This window comes from Mchenga conophoros, linkage group LG19 (assembly GCF_057382185.1).
Source record: "Mchenga conophoros isolate Kocher_MC1m ecotype Shallow Benthic linkage group LG19, M_conophoros_male_GT1.1, whole genome shotgun sequence".
Taxonomy (NCBI): Eukaryota; Metazoa; Chordata; class Actinopteri; order Cichliformes; family Cichlidae; genus Mchenga; species Mchenga conophoros.
The window spans coordinates 18,005,732-18,026,977 of NC_140544.1; the positions used below are offsets into that span (position 1 = coordinate 18,005,732).

A 21,246-nucleotide genomic window follows, 5' to 3' on the forward strand; every position below is an offset into this window, starting at 1 on the left:
AAGGCTTTTGCAGTTTGGGGGGATAACATGTTTTACATTATTCAGGTCAGTCTGTATTCTCTCTGTATTGGTTTAAACATGTGTCCTTCATGTTTTCAGGATCTCGAGGATGACGAGTATGACGTGAGAAAACCAAAGAAGCAAAGGAGGTCGATTGTAAGGACTCCCTCCATCACCAGAGTAAGAGATGTGAAACAGCAACTGCAGATCTACTCTGAACATCCTGCCTGCAGGGAAACAAAGCTTTCTCTGTGACAGTGAATGTGTGGTTAATTCTCCATCCAACCACAGCGTGACAACTTAAATTTTAAGAGTTTGGCCTGATGAAGAAAGCCGTGTTAATTAGAGAGCTTTAGATTAATTTTGTCGCCATTTTCACCTTTCTGCACTCTAACAGCTTAACCAAGGTTAATTGGCTTCTCTTGTAAAGATAATTTAGTTTCTTTCTTTATCTTGGCACGTGTCCTGAACCGCAAAAAAATTATTCCAGATTCTGTTGAAGCTCTGTTGCTGCACTGGGCCTGGGAGTCCAGTTGACTCGTGGGTTTTACTTTTCATTTGTTTATACCTGAGGTAAAACTACTACATAGTGCAAGAAGGTTCTGGATGCAGAAAACTGCTATAAAAAAAGCGCCACACCTATAATTAGCTGCTTTTCAACAAACCTAAACAGCAGATGATGGATGTTATAAGGCTCAGCAAGCCAGAGCAGCAGATGAAAGCCTCAGGAAGCAGATGGAGGATGATGTTGCTTGATTATTGATTTACATGAGCACACACTGCAAAATCGATACCCGGCCAACACTGCAAATGTATCTACTGCTGGTAAAATTACTAAGTTGGGCTCAGCAGTGGCTGCAGCTGTTTTTTGTACTGGCCGAAGTAATTCAGAACTAGGTCACAATCTGACTTGCGGTTCTGCGTTTGTTCTCCTGTGTTTTAGCAGCAGAACTTTAAGCAGCGTGTGGTGGCTCTTCTGAAGAGGTTCAGAGTTTCAGATGAGGTGAGTGTCACTGTCTTGCGTTGGTCTGGTCGTCTGACTGTGGAGCTGCAGAGCCATCGGATATGTGATGTTTTTGTATTTGTGAAGGTGTTGGACTCGGAGCAAGATCCTGCAGAGCCACCTCCCGATGTGGAGGAGGAGGATGTGGACCTGGACAGCGTGGAGTTTGAGAACCCCAGCGACAGCGGCCCAGACATGGATGATGACGACAGCGTCCTCAGCACGCCGAAACCTAAACTCAAGTGAGTGACATACTTATCCATGGTGTTCATGGATTTCCTGCTGGTTAGACTACATGGACTGTATATAGCTTCTGTATGTAGCTTCTGGTCTTTCTAATCGCCAGCAGGGGGCAGTCCTGTTGTTGCAGACATATCTTTTATTGTATATAAATCTGTAAGAAAAGCACCTTTTGCTCACTTTAATCTGTGACCTCAATTGAGTTTATGTTCTCCTTTGTACGGTGGCCCTGAGAGGCCAAAAGGACTGCAACTTAAGAAAACTCCAGCAATAAGAAAAATGCTGCAAAAGCACACAAAACACAACGCAAATGGGAAAAACGACAACGGAAATAGGAAAAAACAAAACAGAAATAGGAAAAAACAGATTTCCAAAAGCACAAGGGAAGTGTTTCTGGGGAGACAATAACCCGACGGACCGGTTGCAGGAACCAAAATATGCTAATAATTGCGCTGGGAGACACTTAAAAGAAGTGGAGGATCTATTGGTTTTGTGAGGAAAGAAAAGATGAGAGGTAAGTTAGTGTTAGCCTAACTATTAGCCTAAAAATCCGTCATCAGTATTATATGAATCGTGATAAAACACACCTACTATGTTTTGGGTTCCTGCAACTGGTCCGTCGGGTTATTGTCTCCCCAGAAACACTTCCCTGGAGTTTTCTTAAGTTGCAGTCTGTTTGGCCTCTCAGAGCCACCGTACCTTTACAAGTTTCAGCTCTTTGTTAATACAGCACAATGTTTATTTTGTAAATAGTTTTCCCGTTTACAAGATATTCCCTCAAATATTCCTTAAAATAGACAACAAAGGAGGGGCGCGCTTTAGGATGTGGCCTCTTTGTGACTGACAAGGTGTGAATCTGCGATTTACTTGGTGTATCAGTCAAATCTGGCTTCTCTGTGTAAGTCAGCAAACCAGTTCACAGCAGCTGCGTCTATTTTACCTGCTCTAATGTAACGTTGGCAGAAATTCTTTTTAATTTGTTACAGTTGGTCCATATTTTTCCAAAAATATTCTGAATAGTGAAAATGTTTAAAAACGATTTATAAAACGGTCCAAAAGACTCATGTGTTTATGTGTGGGAAACAGGTGCAGAGTTTATTGGGACATGTGCAAACTTACTTGGAAATATAATATGCAAGTCAAAACAGAGTTTGCACAACTCAAACGTTCAGATTTGGATTCCTCACTCCATAAGACTGATTTTCAGTCCAGTTCTTGTGTAATTTGGCATAGATCAGCCGTTTCGCCCTGTTTCTCTTTCTTAGGAATGGATGCTTGACAGACTGAACTCATTTCTGGCCGTGTACTTACCCCCTCACTCAGAGGAGACTGCCAAGTCAATAAACCTCAGCAGGTATATTTACATGATGTGAAACAAATGTATTTTTCTTCTGTTTCAGGCCATATTTCGAGGGTCTCTCCCTCTCGAGCTCTCAGACTGAGATTGGCAGCATCCACAGCACTCGGAGCCACAGGGAGCCTCCCAGCCCGGTGAGACCCCCGACACACGAGCATATTGTGAAACACCAAATGGCCTCCAGTAGTTTCTGCTTATCTTCCACATTAATTGATTTCAAATCTCCTCCTTCACTTAAACAAATGAGTTAAGTAACATGTGAGTGAACAGCTGGAGGCAGGTGAGCTGCTCTGATGGCTTCTCCGGCTCAGGTTTTTCCTTCAGCCTTCAGGTTTATCCCTCTGGTTGCCTGTTTGCGAAACTGTAGGGCTTCAGTTGAACTAACAATTCATGATGATATGTCGAGTCAGACAATGCTTTACTTTCTCTGAAATTAAAGTTTCCCAGAGTCCATCAAATCCAGGTGATGTTTATTATTCTTCCCACAACCTCACTCCAGGTTGACCCAGATAAAACCAAGTGCACCGGGGATGACGGCGTGTCTGATAACATCCCTTTTGTGAGTGTGAATCTAAGCTTTTTCAGATTGATGCACTGACTCAATATTGTATTTTTATTATATGTAAGAAAGGCTAAAGAAGATCTCCTGTGTTCTCTGTAAGACTGTCAATAAAACCTGTAATCCAAAGACGATCCTTAAGGCATTTAAGATGTGAAAAAGTGTTGAAGAGCAAGAATGCAGAAACACATCTGCCAGCTCTTAGCTCATAAACACTGTTCCAGTTTTTCTCTGCTTCTGTTTCCCCTCAGGAGCAGCCAGAGGCGGTGACCCCAACCACAGAGCTGGAGATGGACAACATGGACACGTTTTTAGAGAGACTCCCACCGAGTGGCAAAATGACCAAAACAGAGTCTCTTATCATTTCATCCAACAGGTAAATATACATAATTTAATGATAACACACTTATTTCAAGCCTGTAAAGGCAACGCTGTAAATGCGCACGCATGATTCTTCATGTCTGAATGCAAAGAATTGTTTAACTTGTCTCTCTCTTCCTTTGCTTTTTTTGCTTTTAGGCAGGAACCAAAGTTGGCAGGGAGGCGAGGCAGGAGCACATCGCTGAAGGAGCGCCAACCCAGCAGGCCCCAGAATGAGAGGGCCAACAGCCTGGACAATGAGCGGTCTCTGGATACCAGATGCCACCTACAGGTAGGAGGGTAGAAGTGCAGGGGAAACCAAAAACAAACCAAAAACTATGAGTTTTCTTGTATTCACAGGCGTGGGAAAGATTTTCTGAATATTAAAGATTTTGGCATTTAGCCTTTATTTGACAGCGGGGAAAAATAGACAAGAAAGGAGGGAAAACGTGTCGAGGGAAGACACATAACAAAGGGTAGCAGGGTGAACTCAAAACCAGGCCGCCTAATTTCAGCCAGAAAGCATAAGCCAGTGCACAGGAATGTTAAAACAGTTAATATGAAGATAATTCTCAATTCAGGCAAGAGAGTCACTGTTTTGGCAGCATATATGTATAGGACAGAGGTGCTTATTGTAATGACCGTCCGTGTGTTAATGTATTCATAGACATGTCTAATAGATTGTGCCGGAAAAGAAAAGTATGAGATCTTACATTAACATGAACCTAACATTAAGGTTTACCTATTTTACTTCCCTAGATTCCCAGAAAGACAGTGTATGACCAACTTAACCACATCCTGGTATCTGATAACCACCTCCCTGATAGTATCATCCTCATCAACACGTCTGACTGGCAGGGCCAGGTAAGCAGCAGGCCTTTTCAAAGATAAAGGTCTTACTTACTTGTATACAATTTTCATTTAGGTCATTTAATTAATTAAATTTTCTTTGACCAGTAGTTTTTAAGTGTTTAAAGATTTACAGAGCATTAATTATTGGTTTATAATGGAGTCCCTCCTCTCTCAGTATCTTTCAGACATGCTGCAAAACCACCATCTGCCAGTGGTCTGCACCTGCACCACGGCTGACATCCAAGCTGCGTTCAACACCATCGTCTCCCGCATACAGAGATTGTAAGTCTGCCTCCCATGCTTTATGAAAGCACGCACACTCTGGATTAATGTTGCAGTAATGCAGAGCTGCGCTGCTCGTTTTTCTCCCTAGCTGCAACTGTAACTCCCAGACGCCTGTTCCTATAAAGATAGCGGTGGCCGGAGCGCAGCACTACCTCAGTGCAGTTCTGAGGCTTTTTGTGGACCACCTGTCCCACAAAACTCCTGACTGGCTCGGCTACATGAGGTTCCTCATCATCCCTCTAGGTTTGTGACGGCGTAGCTCTCGTCTCTTCTGTTGTTAGGTGCACCAGTGAGGTCATGTTTTTGTTTAGTGGGATTAGGCAAAAACTACTTTGATGATTTTCTTTAAAGTTGGTACAGAGGTCGAGCACGGACAAACGGAGGCCCATTAAACTTCAGGTGGCGCTTACAGCAGAAGCAAATGGTTAGCATGGGTGGAGGACTGGGGGCTAGAGGTGGAGCTAGACTGTTAAGCAAGATTATCCATGTAACCATCACGTACGCTATATGGACAGAAGCGTTGGGCCACCTACACATTACACCGACAGGAACTGCGAGGCTATACTGTGAAGCTCCCGGCACACAGTTTTTGTGCTGATGTTAATGCCAGAGCTGCTTTAGAGCTCTGCAGTTAGAGATTCAGCAGAGCTTGGGCGACGTTTACACACTCTACACCTCAGCACTCTGCAGTTGAGCTGAGCTGCTGTGGTTCCTAAATGCTTCCACTTTTCTTCAAGAGGAGGCGCAGCTTCCCTCGAAGGGCTATACTAAAACGTTGATGTTTTATGTTTTTATAACAACATGCTGACCTATGTGCTAGAAGCATTACATACTAAAATGATGTAATTTATTATCTTCATATCCATATGATTGGAGCAGAATCGGCTGAAATCTTTGCCTTCTATAAGCTGTAAACACTTTTTAAAGATATATTCATTTGTGACTGCAAACTGAAACTACTGCTACTTACTTGGAAAAAATGACTTTATATGATTTCTCACATAAGTTATTTTATTGGGTTTTGCTTTCCAGACCCATTTTCTGTCAGTCAGTCAGAATCAGCTGTGAAGCTGCTAAACAGGAAGTCATACAAGGCTCCTTTCTCAGTTCTCAGTTTGTGCCTTCTCGATTCTTTTCCTCACATCTTAGTCCCTTCAACCAGGGAAGAAAGAAGGAGAGAGGAGCTGAGGCGACACACATTTATCAAAATCCTTAGACATCCTTGCTTCAAAGTCTGCTGTATCCCTGATATAACTGTGTTTGTGACTTTTTTATTTTTAAGGCTACTTCTAACAAAAATCAAATAGTTGACCAATTTATAAATAACTCAAACACTTTATGAATAGACATAAATTATTCTGCTCCTTCCCTGGTTTATATATCCCAGCTGTGTGCAACTCTGTTATACGCTGCAAAAATACTTCTGCAGAGGATGTAAGTGTGCATCCTCAATTATATCTCCTCAGGCAAGCCTCCTCTGTCCTCCGACCTCTGACCTCCAGATAGATGTTGGGATCCAGTAACGTCTCTTAGCATGGCATACAGAGGCACAGGCAGGAGGACTGAGGACAGAGGAGACAAGGAGGCACAAATGACAGAAATGAGAAAGCGACGTGCACTCAGGGCCTCACTGTAAGGAAGCAAAAGCAACTTTGTGGGATTTGACCACTAAAGCTAAAAACTTTCATGAGCCGTCTGGATATTTCAAATTTTCTGTTTGTTTTTTTTCATATTCGCACATTTGTGAAAAGCAGACCAGCAGCTTTTTCAGAGGTCTTGTGCTCTACTAATTTTTCAATATTTAAAAGTGCTGTATTTGTGTAAATTGCAGTGCTGCTTGTTAATATTAGTTTTAACCTTGTTGTAGTGGAAACGCGGTGGTGATATTGATGTCAAACTGCAGCAGCTCTGCACTGTTTTTTTTAAATCATGACTCTCTCTCTTTTCCATTGGCTTTAGGTGCACATCCAGTCTCCAAGTATCTCGGCACTATTGACTATCGATACAACAGTTTGTTCCAAGATGCTGCCTGGAGGGACCTGTTTCACAAATCAGAGGCTCCAGTTGTTGGTGGGCTGTCACGCTTTTCTTTGAACAACATAACACTCATTTGTTCAAAGTTTAAAGAGCTCTTAAAGAACCACTGAAATTATTTTAACCAGAAACATAATTATGATGTTACATGCTCACTAGCCACTTTATTAGGTACACCTATTTGCTTGTTAACACAAATATCTAATAAGGCATTAACCTGCTGAAGCTCAAAATTTAAACTCAAAATGAGGGAGAAAGGGGATTTAAGGGACTTTGAATGTGTCATGGTCGATGATGCCATCTACTTCCCATGCAACCATCTCTAGGGTTTTACAGAGAATGGTCAGGGAAAAGAAAAAACAACATCCAGTGAGTGGCAGATTTTCTTTGAGCTGCCTGGACAGTAACACTGAAGAGCATCTCTAAATGCACAACACGCCAGACACTGAAGAAGAGCACACCAGATGCTTCTCCTGTCAACTCAGAACATTAAACCGAGGCTACAGTTTGCACCAAAGTTGGACAACAGACGAATGCTGCGTGTCTGGTGGTCTCAATTTAAGCTCCTACGTTCGCTCAGATCATCTCAAAGGAGTTTATTGAACATGACAGAAAGTTTTCTATAGTCAAATGGCTTCCACAGTCACTGGATCATAGTCCAGTGAAGCACCTGTGAGATGTGGGGGAACTGGACTTTCTCATCAGGGGTGTGTAGCCCACATATCAAAATCTCCAGCACCTTGTCGAATCTATAACAAGTATTATGGTAATTCTGAAGGCAACAGTTGACCCATACCGGTACCAGTAAAGTATACCTAATAAAATGGCTGGTGAATGAATACTGTATGTTGCTGACTCTGTAATCAGGTACTAATCACCGTCTCCTTTACAGTCCAGGAGAACCCAGATGTAGTTTCCAGGGTAACACAGTATATGGTGGGAGCTAACGGAGCTCACCAGCTCCCTATCGCAGAGGCCATGCTCACCTACAAGCAGAAGAGGTACGTGCTTTTTTTCTCAGGATTTCACCCTCATTTAATGACAAAATAAAGTTACAATCTAGTTGTTATCAGAGATGCATGGAAGCCTTTGTTTTAGGCGTTACAGTCAAAAAATCGGAGTCTATGTTTGCTCTAACATATGCTTCTAATGCAGAGCTTTCAGTATTTTTAAACGGGGTTTCAAATGTTTATTTAAAGAGAAATCCACAGTGATAAGTTACTAGAATCTCCCTGAACATTACAAATTGAATTAAAAATACCTGCACTGCATATATTATTACGTATATGCTGTAAGTATGCTTCTGTGGTGCAAGTTACTCACACGCACAAGAAGGTTTTAAAGCAAACATTAACTACGGAGAGTAGATTATTAGACATTTGCTAGTAGTAAACAGCCAGCTTAGCTCAGGCGAAGATTAAAGGCCACAGAAATGAGGTGCACCTTCTGGTTTCCATTCAGCCCCTTTTTGAAAGAAATACTGAGTGAATAGTTTCACTAATGTTGCAGGGTTTGTCTGTTTGTGTGGGGGTGGGTAGTGTGTCTTCTAAGCATCACTGTGTTTCCATCACTGTGTGAGTGAATAACATGATTTATCTTTGTGTTGTATGTTTTCTTTCTTTGAAGGAAAAAGAGCTTTCATTTTGATTTTGCAGTAAGGTATTGTGAACGATAGTCTGTTTCTCATGTAGCCTGGTGATTCATGCGCTTTCTCTGTGGTTCACGCATTTCTCCTTGAACCCTCTCATTGTTTTTTGGATCTTGTCGCTTTAACAGCTGGCTAAATTATCAAAAGTTTCAATGTAAGCTTTCCAGAGTAAAGCTGCAACGACACAGAAGCAGTATGAGATGTTTGAAGCTGCACCAGATGAAGTTTTGATTTTGACGTTTTTATGAAATCAGCCAGTGGGATGCAAAGGAGCTTTATACACTGATTACATTTCTCAGCATATAAAGATATTTAAAAATAAATAAAATAACCACATTAGTTAGGATGTTGTGTAAAATATATATGTAACAGGAGCACGGTGACCACTGTGTGTGTTTTCTATAAGTTTCAAAGTTAAATGTTTCCCCATTTCTCAGTTCAGATCCTCCTTTGTTGCAATTCTCCCTTCTGGCAGCATAGGTTGTTCAAAAACATGTGTATCTCATTCAGCATTGGAGCTTCCACACATGTGCATATTTCCCTATGTCTGGTGCACTAATGTGATAGCATCTCTACTAATATGCATGCTCTCGTTTGAGCTCTGAACTCGTACAAAGCCAGATGGGTCCCCCTCTTGTTTGGTCCAGAGGACGTCAATTTAAAAAAGGAATTCAAGTTTTGATTGGTCAGGCCAAAAGACTTTCTGGTACATATATCAAATGAGCACTGCCTCATGTATTTTATTAACATGTAGAGGTTTAACGGTTCTTCAGAACTGCTTTTCACACCATGTGGTTATTTCCACTGCTGTGCATGTTTGTTTTTAATGCAGTGCCATCTGAAGATAATTTTTTTAGCCTTGCATCTTGATATTTCCCCTGATTCTTGGAATCAGATGTTTAAAAACCCTAAATTCTTTAATTAATTGACCAACTTTAGTGGTAGATGTTGGAATAGCTGTTTACTTTCTCATTCTTTAGTTGCCCACTGTTTTTGCAAACAAGGCTGTTGTGGTAGAGAGAGTAATAGCTTCGTAGTGCAGTGTTTAACACAACAGTCAAAAGTCATTTTGTAGTAATAGAGAGGGGACGATTTATATATCATTTCTATCTGCTCATAAAGAAACAACTATTGGGTGATTAGTAAACTGAGCTGAGCGCATCTCTGTGCTAAATGTGCTAAAAGCTAACGAAAACTGTTTTAAATGGATGTTACAGCAGTAATAACCCTGCACATAATCCTCTGTCAAACCAGGAATTGGCATGGTTTGGTATGGATTTAATAACCATGATTTAATATTTTAATTAGTGAACTTTTAATGTGCAGGAAGTAGATTCGGTTCCTTTTGATTGGACCAATGTTTTAATAATTAAATTTTATCAGCATCCACTGAAGAGCTTTTAGTGCTGCATGTATGCAGGCGTTTGCTGAAACAGAACAATTCATTCTCAGCGCTGAGCCGCCGTAATTTTCAAGGAACAATTGTGCTGTTAAAGTGGCAGGTGAACATTTACAATCAGCCTCTTTTGTTTCTCCCTCCCTGCTGTTTCATGCTTCCCGGCCAATCATGTCTGTCTGTTATTTATCTACTAAGATGTATGAGATGTGGATACTGTCAGTAAAAATAGGGTGTTATGTTGATGCACTCTTCTTTTATTTAATTATGAGCTGCAACCACCAACAACATTGTTTGGTTGAATCCAGTTTAATATCGGACAAACATATTTATACATGTACACACAAATTACACATACAAGTCTGTAGGGCTTTAATAGCTAAACAGGCATTTTATTGTATGAATATTATTTATTTCTAAATTATTTTAATAGGCTGTGTCTTGGAGAGGCTCAGGTGATTTGATTATTTTTATTTTATTTAATGGAATAGCTCAATAAGCACAACTATATATCCATTTATTTTGGAGAGCATCACTCTTTCTATGCGCTTGTCTGTAGGTAAATATCCATGCACAAATTTGAGGTAAATCTTTAGACGATCCTGCTGGATGTTCAATAAATAATTTTAATAACTTACTGGAAATTGTGCAAATTTGTTTCAGTGAGAATTATTAAGAAAATATTTGGAGATTATTGAGATCATTGAGAAGTGCCACTCTTGGACATGGAAAAAGCTTATTTTAATTAGAGGAGTATAAATGCTTCTATAAAGTGCATGTTCATAATTCAGCTGTCTTCAACTGTTTACATGGGTTGATGTGCATGTGCATCTTTCAGATATCAAACATTAAATTTAATGGATGGATGAAGTGGCTCAAACAATACTCACGTACTCTGTCGTGGTCCATACCAGGCAGACATCAGGCTCTCTCTCTCTCCGGCTGCTTTGAAGTGATTACAGCAGAGATGTGTTTGTGTTGGAAAAAACAAACTGTTACCTACTGTAGGCTGTCTCTCTCTCTCTCCCCCTCCTCTTTAGTCTCTCTGTTTCTTCCCTGGGGGGGCGATGGCAGGTTTCTTCAAGGCAAGAGCAACGACCTTTCGTGTCGCTGAACATCTTTACATTCAGAACACGTAGACCTACAGAACAGTAGAACTTTATTCCGGCTATTTTTCTGGGTATTTCCGGGAAAATAGTTCACACAGTAGAAGGCTTGTTAAATGTTGTAATGCACTACCTCTGACAGGTAGTGCATGGAGCCAAAAGGTTTTGGACTTAGGTTGGTGCTCTTCCTTTTCATCGACTCCTTTATGACTCTAGTTGACTTGTTCCCCTGATGGACTTGCTGCCTTGCTGAACGCCCTCATGACTCTGTTTGGGTCGATCCAGTCTGGTGCTGCAGTGATTTGATGGCTTTGCTCGAGGCCCCAAATCGGCCAAAAGCTTGCATGTTTTGCTCTCTGCTTCTCCAACTCCAATCAGAGGCCTGCCGTCAGGAAGTGAACCCGTTTTAGTGGAGGTTAAATCCAAGCAGCATGTGCAGCTGAGCTTTGCATAGTCCCCTATGCAAGAGAGGACTCAGTTATTTCCAGATGTAAAACAATGGAAATCAGCATCACCCAAAGTCATTATGCACAAGCTACTAATGACTAGATTTCAATGTTACTAACTTTAGATTTACATTTCTTCAAATTATAATCTTAATTTCTTTTAGTACTCTTTGTAGCCAAGTTTAGGAAATGCTTGTAGCATGTATTCCCTTTAGAGCTGGCTACTTTATTTTGATCAAACTCTAATTTCTCTCCTTGTGCCTTCTTGTTACCTGCACTCGTTACAGCCCAGATGAGGATTCATGTCAGAAATTCATTCCTTTTATCGGGGTAAGTATTATCTCTCTCTCTGCCTAAATACACTGATCAGGCATAGCATTATGACCACTGACAGGTGACGTTTACCTCTTTATCGTGACACACGTTAGTCAGTGGGATATATCAGGGAGCGTGTGAACATGTTGTCCTAAAAGTTGATGTGTTAGAAGCAGGAAAGGGCTTGAGGATTTGTGCGAGTTTGACAAAAGGTCAAATTGTGAAAGCTTAGACGACTGGGTCTCCAAAACTACAGCTCTTGTGGGGTTTTCTTGGTCTGCAGTGGTCAGTGTCTATCAAAAGCAATCCAAAGAAGGAACAGTGGTGAACCAGCAACAGGGTCATGGGTGGCCAAGGCTCACTGATGCACATGGGGAGTGAAGGCTGGCCCGTGTGGTCCAACAGACCGCAAATGAGCTACTGTTGTGGAAAAACTTGATGCTGGTTCTGATTGAAAGGTGTCAAAGATTACACAGTGCATCGTATTTTTGTTATGCGTGAGGCTGCATAGCTTCTGACCAGTCAGGGTGTCCTTGCTGACCCCGTCTACCGGTGAAAGCACCAACAATGGCCAAGTGAATAACAAAAGATGATCACGGAGCAATGGAGGAAGGTCTGGTCTAATGAATCACAGTTTCTCTTGCATCACCGGGTGTGTATGCATCGCTTACCTGGGGAACATCTTTCTGTGAATAGAAGGTAACCAGGCGAAGGCAATGCAATGCTTTGGGCAATGTTTTGCTGGGAAACCTTGGCTTCTCCCATTCATGTGCATGTTACTTGGACAGGTACCACACCTAGCATTGCTGCAGAGGATGCACCCTCTTTCATGGAAATTGCATTCCCATCCTCTTTCAGCAGGATAATGTGCCCTGCCACAGAGAAAAAATTTGATCAGGGATGATTTGAGGAGCACAGAAGCGAGTTTAAGGTGTTGACTTGACGTCCAGATTCCCCAGATGTCAATCCAAGTGAGCATCTGTGTGATGTGCAGGACAAATAAGTGTAGGTGTGAGGGATCTGTTGCTAACATCTAGGTGACAGATACCACAGCATGCCTCCAGGGGTCTACTGGAGTCCATGCCTCGAGTACTCAGGGCTGTTGTAGCAGTAAATGAGTGACCAGCACAATTTTAACCAGGCAGTCACAGTGTTATGTCTGATTGATGCAAATGCTGCACTTTTCAGTTTATCTGTGGGTTTTTGTGGCACTTTGAAGTGGTGCTTAAAGTGATAAACCTTTGCTTTTCCATTCTGTTCTTCAGATGGTGAAAGTTGGCATTGTGGAGCAAACAGCTGCAACATCAGGTACACCACTGTTTGGCCACTTTGTGGTTGTTGAATATTAAAAGAGATGTTTTGTCATAGGCTGCATGTTAAACCTTTATATAAGACTTCATTAGACAGCTTTACTGAATGAAGTGAGCAGCATTGCCATATCTACATTCCTGTTGATCCTTATGAGCTTATTAGATGTAAATATATTCTCAAGGCATTAATAATCAATTCCAGAAGGACTTGTTGATTTATACTGTAGCAATTAATCCTGTGAGCCTGATGTTATATCATCTTTGTTATGCTGAGACTTTGAATAAATAAAAAGCTTCATGTTAGTGTTGCAAGTCAACAAGAAGACATTTTTGTGTTTAAAGTCATTTAAATGGAGAGATGGCTAGTTTACTGATTGTAGGTATGATGCAATCTAACAATATTTCAAAAGAAATTGCAAGAAATTGTTATTCCTGATGCTGCTTGCCTCCTTTCACAGCTCTTTTTTGCTTTTTCCTTTCTCAGGAGACTCTGATGATGCAGCGCCTCTGGGCTCCTCGCTGCTCTCCTCCACCCCTCCACAGGTATCACCCGCTTTCAAAGAGGCATCGCCCACGCCGCCCTCGTCTCCCTCTGTCAACACCAGCTTTTGTGCTTACAGGTAAGATGTGCTGCCTGCTGGAGGGAAATTACATCAAGTTCTTTTTTACTAATGTCCTGGTAAATCAAAGCAACGTCTCTGCACAAAGTTTAAAATTAAATGTTTGAGCCAGAAGATATTTCATCTTCTGAGACTCTATACAAAGTCTAAGAGCAAAACTGGCACATTGCAAGAAGCTTTATGCAACGCAGTCTCTTTGAGGGGTCCCAGCTTTCAGATTCAAAGCTACTGATGCAAATTCTTTACAAAAATCTGTAACGTTTTACGACTTGTACGTGTATTCCACAGCTGTATATTTGTCTTTCATTTGTTTCATTTAAGCACATCTTTCCTTTAAAGTCTGAAGTTTCACATATCAGGATATAAAAATCTGGTTTTTTGCAGCTTCTAAAATGTAGAAATATTTGAGTGTGTCATTGTTTATTTAACAAAGAATCAAAAGAGAGAAGCAGTGTGAATAAACTAGAGAGATTAATTATTTTAAAAATGAATACCATGTTCGTGTACTTATATAGTGCTGTATTTATGTACATTTTCCTAAAGACAATGACTGCGTGAATTCCTTCTATACGATACTGCTCAATTCTCTATATTATCTCATATTGTTTTTATGTAATTTATGCAATAAAGTTTAAAATTAAAGCCTTTTCACAGTATCAACATTGCTGTTTTCCTGCAGCTCTGGTGGTCAGGTGGAGCTCATGGGGCTTCAGGTGGACTACTGGGTGGCTCCGACAGAAAGGAAGAAAGATGTGGAGAAGCGAGACTCCTCCTCCAAAAACACTCTCAAGTGCAATTTCCGCTCGCTGCAGGTCAGCCGGCTGCCACTGGGGGGCGCAGAGCCAAGCTCCCAGCCCACCATGTCTATGACTGTGGTGACCAAGGAGAAGAATAAGAAGGGTATGTTGTATGACTGTGTTGTCACGGTGCGCTGAGGCAGTCGTGGGAAGCCCAAAGGTAGGGGTGTCAAACTAATTTTGCATCGTGGGCTGCAAACAGCCCACTTTGATCTTACAGTAAGGGGGCCGGTCCTGTGAAACTCCGCCTTTCTGTCAGTATAAAGAAGTTTAACTACATAATATCTTAGTATAAAAAAAGCACAATTTCAAACATAAATCTCGGGTTTTCTACATGAAAAAGAAAAAGCTGCTGTGGCAAAGAAAGAGATCTGTGAGCATGACTCCTCGGGCTTAAACTGAGAAATAAATGTGCAAAATCACAGAAAATAGTAGCTCGTTGTTCAGACCGCCTTGTAACTATAAAACAGAAATATTTTGTTAATTCACAGAAAATGTCATGTTCTTTTTTGTAGTCCCTTTGTATGAAAATGAATTTCTGTAGTTGATAGAACACATTTTTTGTTTTGTTTTTTACTATAATTTAATTGTTTATCTATTGATTAATTACTTTGGTGTAATATGAAAAGCCATGGGAGAGGTCTTAATCAGGTTGAAAATGCATTTAAAAGTCCAAAATGTATACCCTTCTTCACTCATTCCAGAGCCATCTAGTGGCCCAAATTAGAGGCTTCACTGGGCCAATTCTGGCCCCCGGGCCTCATGTTTGACACCCCTACCCTAAGGGTAGACTTTGGTTGTGAATGAACCCTGAAAAAGTCAATAAACTCTATAGTAGTCATTAAGAAAACAGTGTAAAATGATTAAATCCAGTCTTGCAAAAATGTTTTCACATACGACTCCTGAGAGACCAGAAAGATTCTGAGATCACAGTGTGCATCTCTGTTGTTCCCTTCTACCAGTCATGTTCCTGCCAAAAAAGAGCAAAGACAAGGAGGTGGAGTCAAAGAGTCAAGTGATTGAGGGCATCAGCCGCCTCATCTGCACTGCCAAGCACCAGCAGACCATGCTGAGAGGTAATTTTCTGCACAGACCTCCTGCTCGGTTTACTCTTCTTGCTCAGCGGCCCAGACATCCTCAGACAGACCACAGCTGCTTCTATTTTGACTGATTACTCACATTTTAAAAAGATCAGATCAGGAGTTGTTCCTCGCCGACCACTTCGTACTAATCAATATCTAATCAGTCAATCACATGGTGGCATTTAGGCATGTAGACATGTTCAAGATGACAAGATGGCATGGTTGTCGGTTCTGGACAAGCTGGTCTGAGTATTCCACAAGCTGCCGATCTACTGATCCGCATAGAAACAGCTGCGTTTTCAAAGATGCCCGTGTAGGTGTGGACTTAGCGTAAAAGAGTTAGTAGTGTATTACTACCTGATTGAATTTTTGAGGTGTGAAATAAACCGCAATGGAGTTTTACAACAAAATATGGGTGTGTGTGGCTGGAGGATGTTTGTGTGCGGGGGGGGGGGGGGTGTCCCCAACTCTGGGAACCTAATCAATGCAAAAATCTATCTGGTCTATTGTGGAACTACTTTATTAACTTCTGTTGTAGCTCCAATAAGCAACTTTGCAAAGTTTAAAGTTTAAAATTTGCATGAGCTGTGGAACTGAGACCAATAACCACTTTCATACTGAGAGCACTTTTTGTTCCGTGTACTGCGGTGTGGCAGTTTGGCAGTTAATATGTACATTTGAAAGCAGTAACACCTGTTACATCATGAAGAGGACCGTGTGAATTTCAGCGAAAAGCAATGTTTATTTTTATGGGAGGGGCGTTCATATCTGGTGATTCAGATCTTAAGACAAGAGGAATACTTGTTCAGCATTTATTCCCAAACTTTAGCGTCACTCATATCAACAGGAAATGAATCCATAAAAATTGTGAGCTATTTGAAGAGTAGTACTGGATAATGCAAAATAATGCATGCCTTGCACATACCTAGAAGGAATATTTGTTATTCAAGGACCCTCGTTAAGAGTTTAAAAAAAGCCATTTCATAATGAACTCCAAAGAAGACCACGACCATGTGCTTTTACACATTCACTCAGCTGCTAACTCAAAACCCTAAAGTGCCATGAATGGGTGAAGTGTGTCACCTCTTGCTAGATTTGCAGGTAGAAATACTTCGGCGTGTAACCGTTTGTCTCTTCCTCCGCAGTGCTGATCGACGGCGTCGAGTGGAACGATGTCAAGTTTTTCCAGCTGGCTGCTCAGTGGTCCTCACACGTCAAACATTTCCCCATTGGGATCTTTGGACACACGAAAGGCCCTTATTAGCAGCACCTAAGAGACTGAAACATGGAGGACAGCAAACCCACCCTCCCTGCCTCCCTCCCTTGTGCCAAGAGCTCTTAACCCCCTTCCTCCTACCTTCGCCTGCACAGTTCCTCCTATTCTGCTGTCTTAATTTAAACTCCTGCTTTCCACACTTGCATTGTCCCCGTTATTTAATCTTTTGCGTGTTTTTTGTTTTGTTTTGTTTTGTTTTTTAATTTTCTATTTATGTAAACACATCTCAAGGCAGAGCTGCTATGAGAATATTTCTTTACTTGGCTTTTTAAAACAAAAATCCTGCTGACGTTTTATAGACTTTTGAGGAAAAAACATTAATTGAATAACAACTAGAAATGACTTCTAACCTTTAACATAATGAGTGCCCTGGTTTCACTTGGCCATCAGTTTTTTCGTTGTTGTTTCTTTCCTTTTCAAATTCGATGAGGATGGTTTTAAACACTTGGCCAGCACAATTAATCACAGCTATATTATAAAAAAGAGCCATCTGCCTCATAATAAAGGTCATATTTTCTAATTACAGAGAAGAAATTTTGGATTTACAGCCACAGAGACTGTTGGCAGTTCATTGTCTTAAGCCAGAGGGAGAAAGGATAAACGGCCTCCGTGAAGAAGTGTAATGTGCAATAGACGAAATATTGTGTGAATGCGATTCTGCTAGAAGATTTCACACTGCTCTTAGTGGTGATTTTCACTCTTTGCATCCCTTCTCTTCTTTACTTTACCCTCCTGATAAACTAGTTCAAGGTTTGAAGAGAAGCTTTTTATATTAGAATTACGAGCGCAGTTAACCACAAACTTACAGGAAAAACTTTGGGAAATGCTATCTTGTTGAGAATTGAATGAGAAGATTAATACCTCTTATTTTTTATGGTAAATTTGAAGCTATAGTTGTTTACAGTAGAGTAAATAGGTACCCTTGTTCTTTTGAAAAGTAAAAGAATAACTACTTACCAGCACTTCTGAACCTCACTTAATTAAAACCTTATATCTTGTATGTTTAACCCCTATAGAAACTGAGCCAACCTAACCGTTTCTATGTTTAGTAGAGTAAGAATGGGGCATTGTGGTTTTATGGCTGGCACATAATGCACCCTCCCTCCATCACACACAAAATAAATAAATCAGGTTTTATACATTCTATATAAAGCTAAGCTAATGGTTAATGACTGACCCGGCTCTAAACAAACGGAACAAAATCTTCTTACCAGCATCTCCAGATCTCACCGTCTATCAAACATCCACATAGAAAATGAGACAGGGTAGCTGTTGCTCTGTTTGCAGCGCTGAGCTACGCTAATTGGCTGCTTACACATCTGGTATCAACTACAGTACTGTGCAAAGGTTTTGAGACACCTCTCATTTCTTTATACTTTGCAGGAAAATTAGAAATATGTGCAGTGAGTTATTGAAAAACGAAGCACAAAACAGAATATGCATCATTCTAATGAGCTTGAAAGTCAATATTTGGTATGACTATCTTTGTTCTTCAACACATCCTGAACTCTGTTAGGCAAGATTTCTTGTCATTTATTTAAGTAGTTTTCAGGAATAGTTCTCCACGACATTCATAGCTCTTCTCTAGATGTAGACATTGCTTTCCAGATGATATTGCACGGTGGATTAAAATCTGACTGTACTTTTTCTGTGTTCATAATTCCCTCCATTTTTCCATCAACAACTGGCTGAAATGCAGCCCCAAACCATGACAGAGCCTCCACTATGTTTTACAGATGGCTGTAGACACTCACAGTTGTACCTCTTTGCTCTCTCTTTGTACATATTTGAGAGTATTTATTACTCCATATGACCTGTTGCCACAGATTTTTTTGTGTAGTTCTTGTGTAATTTGACTTACTTCAGCCTTTTCTCCCTGTTTCCCTTCTTTATAAATCACTTCGTGACAACCACCGTTCCAACATTTCTGATGATAAGCAAACAGCAGATGGATAAACTCACTTTTTATAGATTCAGCTAAAGAAAATTCGAAAAAAATATGTGTTTATGACAGGCTGACAGTAACACAGGGCCTCAAAAAATTTAAAACTTCTTGTTTTTATGTTCTGACACAACACTGGTTCATCCCTTAAATTTTGATTTTATTTTTTTTCATGCTCGAATGATTCATAGTTCAGTTTTTGGTACCACAAAAAAACGTTCCTCTGAAAATAATCAAGCGCAAGGGCTGAACTGAACAGGAGTTACAAACCACCCAATGTCCAAAGAAAAACTTTGAAAACCCTTCAGAAATTCTGGAGAACTATTTCTCAATACCACTTAAAAAACATTCCAAGAAAATCTGTCTCCTTGGAAGCAAAATATAAAGACACGAGGGGTAGTTCAAGACTTTTGCACAGTACTGTACTTGAGAAAGTTGGAGCCCAATGTCCACTGTGTTTCCTAAGAGTTATCTGAATGAATCAGACTCTGCACAAGTGTGGCACACATCAGCTCAGCCAAAATTAGGAAATGCCTCACTGATTATTGGAAAAAAATTGACCACTTCCTGTTTTGTTTTAGTTTTTTTTTTTTTTTTTTTACTATAATAAAATCAATAAATAATCTATTGAAGCCATGGGAGAGGTCATTATCAGGACAAAAATACATATATGCCCTTTACATTTATACCCTTCTTCACTCATTCCAGAGCCATCCAGTGGCCCGAATTAGAGCCTTCGCTGGGCTGATTCTGGCCCCCGGGCCTCATGTTCGACACCCCTACCCTAAGGGTAGATTTTGGTTGTGAATGAACCCTGAAAAAGTCAATAAACTCTATAGTAGTCATTAAGAAAACAGTGTAAAAATGATTAAATCCAGTCTTGCAAAAATGTTTTCACACACGACTCCTTAATGAAACCGGTATCACTCTTTTAAATGTGACTCTTAATGAAGCCATGTATGACACAAGAATCCTACTTAAATTAAACAGAAGTCATCACAGTTCTTTGGTGTGTATGCAGCAGCCATAATCTGCAGGCAGGTCAAATACCAGTGCACAACGCTCATGATTAATCATATTTAGGCATGGTGCAGACTAATGTCACCTCATCTCAAAATGTGTGGTGCTGTGGCAGTGGTACTGATCTTCTCATTTAACTCGGCAAAGAAAGCAAAAACAGCATATCTCTCGAAATGCCAAACTGTCCTTTAAGATCAGCATACAAGGTGAAACAAAAGCGGAGAGTGTATTACATTACATTCATGAATTCTTCCTCCTTGAGCCCCACACTCCTCCATACACTCCATATGTTCCGCTAAAAGCAAATGTTACTTTTGCCAAAGGAAACACTCAAGAACTGCAGCTCACTCATTACTTGTGTGGTATTATAGATGACTTCATAATGTAGAGGTGAATGTATTGACGGTACCTTAATGTAAAGCACTTTTAAATGTTTGTCCAGTATAGATTAGTATGTTACACCCTGGGAACCTGCAGGTACTGTTGGCTGTCTGCCGTTATGTCTGAGCAAAGTAAAACAAGCATCCGTGTCTCCTCAGTGCTGTAAAAGCAAAGTTCATGCTCGGCTTGAGGCCTCGTCAAACTATTTTAGATTTTAGTTACATGTTCTGTGAGGTAAGCCTAGAAAGTGTATGTGGATTACGTCTGTAGATTTTGCTCCATCTTTAATTCACTTTTAAGACTGAGTAGTATTTTGCTTAAATTTCTTTCAGTAGCAGTGTTATCATAACCTTTACCAGTTTCTTGATAAGTGCCTAAATTGCTTAATTTTGACAAATCAACTGAAGTAAATATCCCTGGCTGAAATGGTGCTGATTCGAGCCCGGACAACAACAAAATATCTCAGTACAGCACACTGATTTCGCAACACAAACACGTGCGGTGTGCATCGGTGGGAAGTAAAGTCACACTTGACCAGCTGATTATCAGTAGTTTAAAGAACACTACGGTCCATTCATGGCGAGCATACATTTGTTGTTTCTCTATTTAGAGAATATTTTAGATGTTTTTTTTTCCATGTTGTCTCAGAAAAGGCTTGTTGAAAGTTCCCTAAAGACTACCACTGTAATCCCAACAACTGGGAGTAATAAAACTACTATACACACTAAAATGTAGTTTTCATGTGTGGGTTACTTGACTTGGTTGGTGCTCCAGAACTGATAAATTTAAAATAAGAATATGTGATTACAAACTTTATATATCTCGTTCGCCCTACTTCTTAAGAGGACCTATAAAAGGCTGCGACTGTATATATAAATGTCCATGTGATAAAGCTTACGTGGACTTTTTGCACCATCTTGTGGTACAAACTGGTTTTAAACAAAAGTACCGTCCAGCCCTAGTTCAACTTTCCTCGATATCTTCAACACAATACGCAGGGTTTTTTTTTTCAGATTTAGCATTGCATTCACAATAACTAGCTAATCATAATACATTTGATTTCTAGGTGCTGTTCATGACACTCAAGGATGCCTTACAAGCCATTAAAAAACAAAATCATGGTATAGAAACCAGTCTATGGAAGATAAAAATAAAATTAGACAGAAAAGGAAAACCTTGTGTTTTAAGGCTGGCCTTGCGAGGCGATCTACGTTTTG

At 40.4% G+C, this 21,246-nt stretch overlaps 1 protein-coding gene across 3 annotated transcripts in view; it reads left to right on the top strand.

The window, feature by feature from the left end:
* Positions 1-20,759, top strand: part of pacs2 (phosphofurin acidic cluster sorting protein 2) — a 69,765-nt gene extending 49,006 nt beyond the window's left edge. Inside the window, exons 7-25 of one of the 3 annotated variants that reach the window (XM_085256553.1) lie at positions 100-180; positions 944-1,003; positions 1,091-1,245; positions 2,644-2,734; positions 3,100-3,159; positions 3,411-3,535; positions 3,679-3,811; positions 4,279-4,383; positions 4,547-4,653; positions 4,745-4,899; positions 6,616-6,726; positions 7,583-7,691; positions 8,317-8,349; positions 11,574-11,616; positions 12,867-12,909; positions 13,396-13,531; positions 14,211-14,431; positions 15,291-15,404; positions 16,556-20,759. In XM_085256553.1, the coding sequence (XP_085112679.1) occupies positions 100-180; positions 944-1,003; positions 1,091-1,245; positions 2,644-2,734; positions 3,100-3,159; positions 3,411-3,535; positions 3,679-3,811; positions 4,279-4,383; positions 4,547-4,653; positions 4,745-4,899; positions 6,616-6,726; positions 7,583-7,691; positions 8,317-8,349; positions 11,574-11,616; positions 12,867-12,909; positions 13,396-13,531; positions 14,211-14,431; positions 15,291-15,404; positions 16,556-16,674 (2,001 nt within the window). In that variant the 3' untranslated portion in view covers positions 16,675-20,759. The remainder of the gene's footprint in view (positions 1-99; positions 181-943; positions 1,004-1,090; positions 1,246-2,643; positions 2,735-3,099; positions 3,160-3,410; positions 3,536-3,678; positions 3,812-4,278; positions 4,384-4,546; positions 4,654-4,744; positions 4,900-6,615; positions 6,727-7,582; positions 7,692-8,316; positions 8,350-11,573; positions 11,617-12,866; positions 12,910-13,395; positions 13,532-14,210; positions 14,432-15,290; positions 15,405-16,555) is intronic. The other 2 variants (XM_085256554.1, XM_085256555.1) reach the window with 2 other exon arrangements.
* The last annotated feature ends 487 nt before the right edge of the window (positions 20,760-21,246 follow it).